Consider the following 8866-nt stretch of genomic DNA (forward strand, 5'->3'; position numbering starts at 1 on the left):
AGAAAGGGCTTAGAGTTTGCCGAGGGGACGGGAAAGGACGGCAAGAGGCGCTTCAAAGGCTCAGGCGGATCCCCCAGCCCTGAGCGCTCTCTCCCGTCTCTATCCAAAGCGATTTCGCACTGGAATAAACATCTCTGATCTCAGACAGCTGCCGGGAATCAAAGGCCACCCCAATCAGCGCTGAACCCACCGGAGATGCGGCTGAAAAATGCGCCGTCCTGACAAGCGCAGGGAAGGGTGTGTGAAGGGGGCTCTCCCCGCAGCGCCTTCAGGCTGCGAAAGCAGCAAGGGTTTGCTCATCATTCATCTGATTTGGTTTATAACACTTCTGACACCTAATCTTATCAGCTAATACCCAAGATTTAGTTACCCAAGACTATTTTTTTTTCCACACTAGCAGCAAAATTATTTGACTCCTTGCAGATCTGTTTAATTTTGCAAGCCTTAAAAATAAAAAAGGGGGAAAAAACGGGGAAAAAAAAAAGTCAAAAGAAAAAGAGGGGAGGGAAGCAAAGAAAGAGAAAATGAGGACGGGGAAAGCTTATGCATAAAGGAAAGATGCTTGGATCTTTCCTTTAGAAAAGGAAAGGATCTTTCCTTTAGAAAGTCTGGTTTCTAAGGCTGGTAGAATCAAGCAGTGAGGAAATACTACATTCACTTAAAAAAAAAAAAATTTCTAAATATTGACGGAGAGGGTTTGCTAAGGGACAGACCAGAAACCAAATGAACACATATGTAGTCCATGCAGACTTGCCTGTAAAGTAACGATTTATTTTAATACTTAAAAAACCACACACAATCCAGTGATAAATGTCAATTACCAATAATCAGCATAAAGTGCCAAACAGCCATACAACTTTTTTCTTTAATAAACAAAACTTACTGGAATGTCTCTTAATTTGAATACACTGTTCAGAAAGCCAGCATTTAAAAAAATATGCTTTCAGGTTGAGATTTGTTCTCTCTCATCAGGACGCATGAAGTCTTTAAAGTACCACTAAAACCACGTTGTGCATACTGTCAGTTTGGTGTATTGCCATCGTTCTTTCCTCTGGGATTTTTAAATAAGTCCACAAGTTACAAACCTCCTCACAGCGCACTAGACTACAGACAAAAAATAAAAGGCCTCCATGTCCCATGAACACTGATTTGTCCCGAACACTGGGAACCTACAGGTCTAAGATCTGGATATGTTCTCTAGCGTGTGATAGGACTCCCCATTTGAGAGATTTAGGCCATTTCCAAACATTCATTTTCTTCTCCTTTTAAGAAAACAAACTAGCAATGAGATATGCAAGTTGCCCTTCTCCTTGTTCTAATGGTGCTGTGATGAGAAACCACTGTTTCAGTTCTTAATCATCTTCCAGAATTCTCTGTATCTCCTGAAGTGTAAAAATAAGAAGCTTTATACAGTCAAAAAAGTATAAAATAAGAGGTTGGGGATTTTTTTTTTTTAGGTAATACTTTTGGAAGCTATGATTTTGGGTTTCTTTGTTGGGAAGGAGGGGGGCTGTGGGTTTTTGTTTGGTTTTAGATTCCTGTCCAACACGTGAGCACCACCTTTTGGCATAAAGTTTATCAAAGCCACACAAGTCAGCTAGCACTCTGTGCATCATTCATGTATATTTTAAATGTGAAATAATCTTTTCACCCACAACTTAGGAATTTAGTTGCTCGAGCAGAGGGGGGCTGCAGATTTTGCTCTTTTGAAAGTACAAACAAAAACAAAACACACAGTTCAGCACTCCCATCCTGAAAGTTTTGTTTCTGCTGTGGTTTTGGTTTGAAGTCTGAAGGGGAGGAAAAGTTCATAGAAGCTGGAGATTCAGCACTTAAGCTTGGCAGGTTTCAGTTCCTTTACTTGCGTGTGCAGTGTCTTGTGGACCGCTAGCGTTCTGGACTGGCAAAATCCTTTCCCGCATTCTTGACACTTAAAAGGCTTTTCTTTAGAGTGGATATATCTAGGGAGAGAAAAACAATTGAGATGTCAGAAATATCTGGCTGGGACTCAGCAATGATCTCCCTGATGGAGTACATGCTGGAGCTTTTTGCACCTTCTCCTGAGACCAAGAGTGCCAGAGTGCGGCACTCAGGTGATCATCCCTGCGTGTGCAAGATGAGAGGGGAGTGTCAGAGGCTCACAAGAATGCCTTTGTTAGAGAGAAAGAGCTTCTCTCTAACTACAAGGTCACCAGGCTGTGTGTCTTCATGACACTTCCAAATGATCTCAAAGGCAGAGGGCACAAGACCATACAAATGGAGGGTGAACGCATCTGTGGAATCTAAAAAGAAGGATGTGCAATTCATTTTTGTGGGATGAGTGAGTACGACAACAGGCCTGTCTTCTGAAGCGAGTTATCTGGACTCCTCCACCAACACTGGGCAGAGGAAAACCAAGAGGGAATACCGCTTGCTGGCCAGAGACATGACTTTTCTTACAAGAACCTTCATGAGTATAGGTGGGTAACGACAGAGTACAGATGCATGAGATAAAAAGAACAGGAGAAGAATCATTACCTGTGATCCCTCAGGTGATCCTGTCTTCTGAAGGCCTTGTGGCAAATGTCACATGTGTAGGGCCGCTCATCAGTGTGGGTTCTTTCATGGATCAAAAGGTTGTAGGACTTGGTGAAGTGCCTGCCACAGAATTTACACACGAACTCCTTCTTGGTTTTGGATGGTAACCTTCCCCGTGTGGGTTTTTTCTCTGGAGAGAGTTTAGTCACCTCAAGCAAAGAGCTCAGCCCTGGGGGTGAGCCCTGACTGTCTGCCTGTCCCAGTTTAGAGTGGTCTTCTTGTGTGGCGGCCACTGCTAAGTTGGCAAAGTCAAAGCGGGGTTTGGCTTTGAGGCTGACGTTGGTGGCCTCTTGCTTGGGCTGGATGACATGTGGGAAGAGTGGGAAGGTCGGCAGCTGGAACCGTGCATCTACCAGGCTTGACACGCTGGGCACCTTGGAGAAGGAGGAGCGCGGCAGATGCATGGCTGGGTACCCCAAAGTCCACTGGTGCAAGTGTACAGCGTGCAGGGCACTGAAGCCATAGAGGTTGGAGAGGTGGTCAGAGGGCACAGTGGGCAGCCCATTGAACGCTTGCAGGAAGGAGTAGTTGGTGAGCTGGAGGGAAGGATGGATAGGCACTGGGGCCGGCAGGGTCTTGCTTCCCATGGTGTCAGCACAGGAGGGGGATCTTGGGAACAGGGGAGGAAAAGATCTGGAAAATAAAGGTGAAGGAGGGAAGAGAGAGAGGTGGATTTATATAAAGATAAAAGCAGAGGTAATTTCTCACCTCACTCCACATTAACACCCTTCTCCAAAGCCACACAAGGAGACTCTCTTGGACTTGGAGAGGTCTGGTCAGCTGTTGGCTACATGTGTATCCTCACAGGTCTCCAAACACTCCCTCTCCTTACACACACACTTTGTGCCCCATCCAAAATCATTCCCCATCCCCACAGCATCCCTGTGCTAAGTGGACCTCTGATGTTTGTCTTCACAGACACAAGATGCCATTTTGGCCCCCAAAGTTCAGGTTTCTCCCATGCAATTTAAAAATCCCTTCCTGGACACCCTCAGCCTTTAGGAAATGGTGGTATACTGCCCATTACATCTGTCCATAAAAAATGCCTCTAGCCCTGATCCTTGACGTGATGTGGGGAGGGGGTGCAGAGTCCATGCTGCTCCCAGGTCGCTCAGCTCCCTGAAGTCTGACCTCAGCCAAGCCTCTGCCTCTGAGGGAGACAGTTGGGTGCTCAGAACTGCATGTCCTTTCTCATTCAAAAATAGACAATCCCTGAATTATTTTTTTTTTTGAGAGGGGAGAAACCAGCCAACAGTCCTCCCTCTGATGTACTGCAAAAAGAAATGGGAAAATGCTGAGTCTGGGTGACAAATCTAAAGTGCCATTTACTCTCCCCAGGGGGAAGTATCTGGCTTCAAGCCGAAGTCCTAATCTAGGCAATCGCTTAATTAGAACCCTTCAAAAGACAAAAAGGCGCAGACTGGAGGGACCCTTCCCTTGGGGACACCCAGCCCACCAGCTGCAGGCCCACAGGGCCGCAGCCCTTTCCTGGGCTGAGTGCCACCATTTTGCTCTGCATTTCAGGGTCCTGCCAAGCCCCCAGCCTCTCCTCTGGGCCAGAACCCTACTCATTCCACCCCACAAGGCAGAGGGGAAAATGCTACCAGGCAGCAGCACACAGGCACATCTGGGCCCTGCTGCAAATTCAGCCCTGGCCACTATCAACCGTTTGACAGGAGTTGCCTCCTGAGAGTTGTTGTTGGAGACACAGCTTCCTCCCTTTGTGGGTGCAAGAGAGCACTCACAGCTTTTGGAGGCATCACATCCCTGCAGCCCAGGGAGTCTCCTTCTTATGTCCCACAGCTCACAGCTTATACTCACTTTTCCCCCAGCGAAGTCTGGGATTTGCCCTCAGTGGGACTGTTTTCCAGCAGGATCCCCACAGGGCATCCATAAGATTCCCCACAGGTTTGCTGCAGGTTTCCCACAGGATCCACATAGGGTCCTCAGAAGATCCCCTATAGAGTTCCTGCTGGATCACTGCAGGATCCCCACAGAGTCCAGGGGGGATCCTCACAGCATTCAGCCTGGAGGGTTAGTTCACGCCCAGTGAAGGAGCAAAGCCCCTTTAGAAAAGGGGACAGCAAAGTGCTGCAGAGCACTAATTGTCCCTCAGGGCTGGTGGGTGGAAACTGGTGGCGGAAGAGGTCTAAAGACCGGGGAAACAAATCTGATTTATACGTGGGTTGTTGCCTGGACCGAGGAGCTGCAGCGGAGAGGGTGTGAGAGGGAGAAGCTTACTCCAGGCAGCTCTGCACACCAGTTCCACTTTTCACACTGCTTAAATAAATCAGCAGCAGGAAGAGAGACTCAAACCTAAGAGGAATTTCATTGCAATGACCCAGAATAAGAGACTGTGACATTTTGCCTTTTTTAATTGGATACATTTTTGATAGTGGCTGATTGAAAAATGCACACATTTCATTCTCCTACCTCTCCTCTTTCCCCCCTCCCCTTTCTCTTGCCTCTTTTTTTTTTAAGAAAAAAAAAACCAACAACCAACAACCTACCAAAAACCCCAAACAAACAAGCAAACAACTATTTAGGGCCGATGAACCAACCAGGCTGTTTTGTTGTTCAGCTGGGGAAATGTTTTTGATTTTACTTAGTGCTGCTCATACCCTAGGCATGTCCACTTCGGAGCACAAATGCCTCAATCGATGACCCCGAGAGCAAAGTGCGAGGCAGACGCTCTTGTCTGGGTACCTGAAAGGTCTTTTTCTGTCTGTCACAACGGCTCCGTAGCTATTTTCCTGTCTAGGTAGCCCTAGATCTCACAAGCATGAAACATGCTATTGCAAACTGAGTCAAATTCTAGGCTTATCCCTCTTGCTTTCTTCGTATATTTAGGAAACATTTCATATGGAATATATAAGCAAAAATCCATTATGTCAACTTGGGCAAATTCTTGCTCGATAACATTTAAAAGAATTATCTTTCGATTTCCCAAATGAAGAAGGGGCGGAAACCAAGAAGAAATAGAGTCTGGTCATAACATAGCATCCAGCACGCCCGCGATTTTTTGTTAGAACAGTCCTATTTTTTTCTTTTTTTTTTTTTTTTTAAAAAGAAAGGAAACCAGGGAGAAAGAAAAGGAGGAGAGAAAAAAAAAAATGAAGAAAAAGGGAGGTGGGAGCAGAGTGTTCACGTTACTACAAGTTTCTTGGCACTTTTCCAGAAACGTAAGCTACACTTTTGCTCTGCGCGACCGGGATAGTCAAAAATATCGCTGAAGAGCAGAGTATTTCATAAAGATGTCCCCTCTCTTCGGGACATCAAAGCGGCCGTGTTTCACAGCGCAGTAACTCGCCGCTCTCCCTCTTGCCCGCAGAGAGATCAATGTTTCTTTGATTTCGGTGTCACCTCCACCTTTAATTCTGTTTCATGTAAACAGATAGTTATCGGGGCTTCTTTTTTATTTTATTTTATTTATTTTTTTAACAGAAGACGACCCCACGAATTCTCTGCTTGAATTTCCCCATCACAATAAAACTGTTCGGGCTTTTCTTTTTTTAACACAAACTAGCTCAGTAAGTAATTAAGAACAAACCACTTGTGTTCTGACTGAAACAAAACCCACTCGTGCCAAGATAAATTTACTCTGCAAAATAGGATCATAAACTTGAAAGACTACATCTGTCTCCAGCTTTCTTACCCTTTGTCCTGTTTGAAGATACGGTAATGCTATTGTCCAGCTGCCATTGTTTTAAGACCATTGTAATCTTAACCTTCCAGATTAAATTCTACCCCCTCTCTACGCCAAAAAAAGGCAAAAAAAAAAAAAAAAGAAACCTACACGGCTTTTTGCTGGTAGCATAGCAAGGGTCGAAATGAAATGGATTTCTAAGTAATCTTGTGGCTAGTCAGTATTTTTCCTTTCTACCTTGAATTATCAATTTCCGATGTGTCCTTTGAAAGGGATATTTGTTACATTAAATACCTGACTCATAAATAATGTGGTTTGCTAATTAATTCCACATGGGAGAATGGAGGAGGTAAATTACCCTGAGAACGTTGCTTATTTTTACAAACATGATAAAGTAGCGGGCATAAAATGCTGCATTCTTGGGATAGCCTCAAACTACAGCAATCAGGTTCATCTGTCAAAAAAAATTCCCCCTATTCTGCCTGACTTCTTTAAGGTCTGGTGGCCCCGTCCTTTTGGCTGCATCGCCCCGGTGCACAGCATTTTGCCACCAGCTCGGCTACTTATTTTGTCTCCTTTGAGAGGACGAGATTTTCCCTTCCTATCAGTTTAAGGGAGGAAATAGAGCTTACAATTTATCTGTGTTTGGGACACTAACTGGAAAGGGAATAAAACTGTCCTTTCGCTCCACATTATTCGAGCGTGGTGCTCTTGAGGAATAAAGTGCATTGTTCAGCACAGATTTATTCAAAGTATTAATGAAGTGTGCAGAATCTATTAAAGCAGGTTTATTCGGGGCTAATTGAGCGTGAAAGAGTTAATTGCTAACATTAATGAGGACTGGAAAGACTCAGTCAGCATGTGCCTTGGATACCTCTGCTCAATCCTTATAAAATCATCATTCACATTTTATCACGAGATCAGTGTTGACAAGTTTCCCCAGACCACCATTGCGAGCGCAAATGAAGGCGGCAGATTTTAGTTTCGTAATAATAATAATAAAAACAATAATAATAATAATCAGGGTCTGACTGCACCAGCGATAGCTACACTGCCCGGGGCAGCCTTTATCCAAAACAACGACAACAAGAAAAATCACCAGGTTCGGCTCCCGGTGGGACAGTGGCTCCGAGGGAGAGCGCAGCCCCTCTTCGGGCTCGCTGGGCAGGCGGCAGGCGCGGTGGGTACCGGAGGGGCCCAGCTCCTCCATCCTCTCCCAGCAGAAGTTTTTAAGTTGATTTGAGAGGTTTGTGCGTGTGTGTTTTTAATCCTTGGGGTGCAAAAAGGCCCCCAGCACAAGATTCATTCTCGCATTACTCCCTAGAGAAACGCCCGGTGCCTCCCCTGAGCACAAATAAATACTCCTTCCTCTCTCTCGGTGGCGTAGGGGATTTCTTCCCTCTATACTCCTCGCTTCCCACGGCTGCGGCACACACAGCCACGAGGTGGAAGGTGGGGGCGGGGGGCAAAACCTTGGCGGCGACCCTCGCGCCGGGCAGGCAGGGCACCGAGACTCATCCCAAGGCCTGGCCCGGCCGAGGCGGCGCCGTCCCCGGCCATCCCGCAGCCGTGCTTTCCGCAGCGCGGAGCCAGTGCCGCAGGGTCCCGAGCTCAGCGCTAATTTAGGGGTTGTCCCTTTTTCTCAGTTGGTTTCGGATTTACTAAGCTGGATCTAATGTGCACCTGCCCGGGACACGGCTCTCACCCTTCTACCCTGCTCGCGTTTTATCGGACAATTCTCGCAGCGCTACGGCAATCTCCAAAACGCTCGATTTTTATAGTTTCCTTCCCCAAAGCCAACTATAACAACTATACCCTAATCCTCGGCTTTGCACTTTATAGACTCAGCCTCGAGAGAAGCTCAGCCCTTCCCTACTATGAACTTGTTTCGGTACATTCAAGCAAATATAAACATCAGATTCATTTCTGCTGTGGCCTTGGAAGGAAACAGAGAAGGCTTCTCGCATCCTAAAACACTAAAAATGAAGTGAGAAAGAAGAGAAAGAAGAGAAAGAAGAGAAAGAAGAGAAAGAAGAGAAAGAAGAGAAAGAAGAGAAAGAAGAGAAAGAAGAGAAAGAAGAGAAAGAAGAGAAAGAAGAGCTGAACGTTCAAGTCCATGAAGGACATCTAGGCTTCTGTTTCGCAGCTCCTATGTGTCATTTTTAGCTCGGGTTAAAAACACAGCTCCTCCGCGAGGGGGGATAAACAACTTAGAAAGGGGAAGGCAGATCTTTAAATAGCATCAAAATATCCGAGCCCCATGTGAAGGCTCCCCCCAGCCCTCCGCCCGCCCCGAGGAGCACCTGAACTACAGTTTCCTTACTTCTTCTGCACCATCTAGGGGATGGTGAGAGGGGATGAGGAGAAAGAAGGAAAGAGAGAAGGGAGAGAAAAGGTGTTTGGATCTATATCCCCAACCCACGAGGCCTGGCAAAACAAAAACCAAACAAAATGAGTTGTTCTTTTTATTTACCTAATCCCGATCTGTGCTCCACCGCTGGCAGCAGTTAAAAGATCCTGGGCTAAATTGGAGTTGGTAAAATAAAATAAGAGAAAAAAATAATAGGGGAAAAAAAGAGAAGAAGTTGGTCTAGAGGCTGTGTCTGCCGGCCCGGGGGGGCACAGAGCTCTCCCCACCCCACC

At 46.1% G+C, this 8866-nt stretch overlaps 1 protein-coding gene across 1 annotated transcript; it reads right to left on the reverse strand.

Moving 5' to 3' along the window:
• Positions 1 to 1511: 1511 nt before the first annotated feature.
• Positions 1512 to 3164, reverse strand: OSR1 (odd-skipped related transciption factor 1). The gene is made up of 2 exons (XM_010186439.1): positions 2518 to 3164; positions 1512 to 1961 (listed from the first exon to the last, which is right to left on the reverse strand). Exons 1-2 carry the CDS (start codon positions 3162 to 3164, stop codon positions 1826 to 1828), a joined length of 783 nt encoding a protein of 260 aa, XP_010184741.1. The 3' UTR covers positions 1512 to 1825.
• Between the last annotated feature and the right edge of the window lie 5702 nt (positions 3165 to 8866).

Source organism: Mesitornis unicolor, unplaced genomic scaffold (assembly GCF_000695765.1).
Source record: "Mesitornis unicolor isolate BGI_N332 unplaced genomic scaffold, ASM69576v1 scaffold27880, whole genome shotgun sequence".
NCBI classification, from domain to species: Eukaryota; Metazoa; Chordata; class Aves; order Mesitornithiformes; family Mesitornithidae; genus Mesitornis; species Mesitornis unicolor.

What these genes read in the sequence shown, in the direction of transcription:
- OSR1 (XM_010186439.1), bottom strand. Translation starts at nt 3,164, where the DNA reads ATGGGAAGCAAGACCCTGCCGGCCCCAGTGCCTATCCATCCTTCCCTC. An exon ending in GATCACCTGAGGGATCACAG is followed by an intron (nt 1,962 to 2,517) that starts GTAATGATTCTT and finishes TTCTCTCCCTAG; the next exon opens with ATATATCCACTCTAAAGAAA.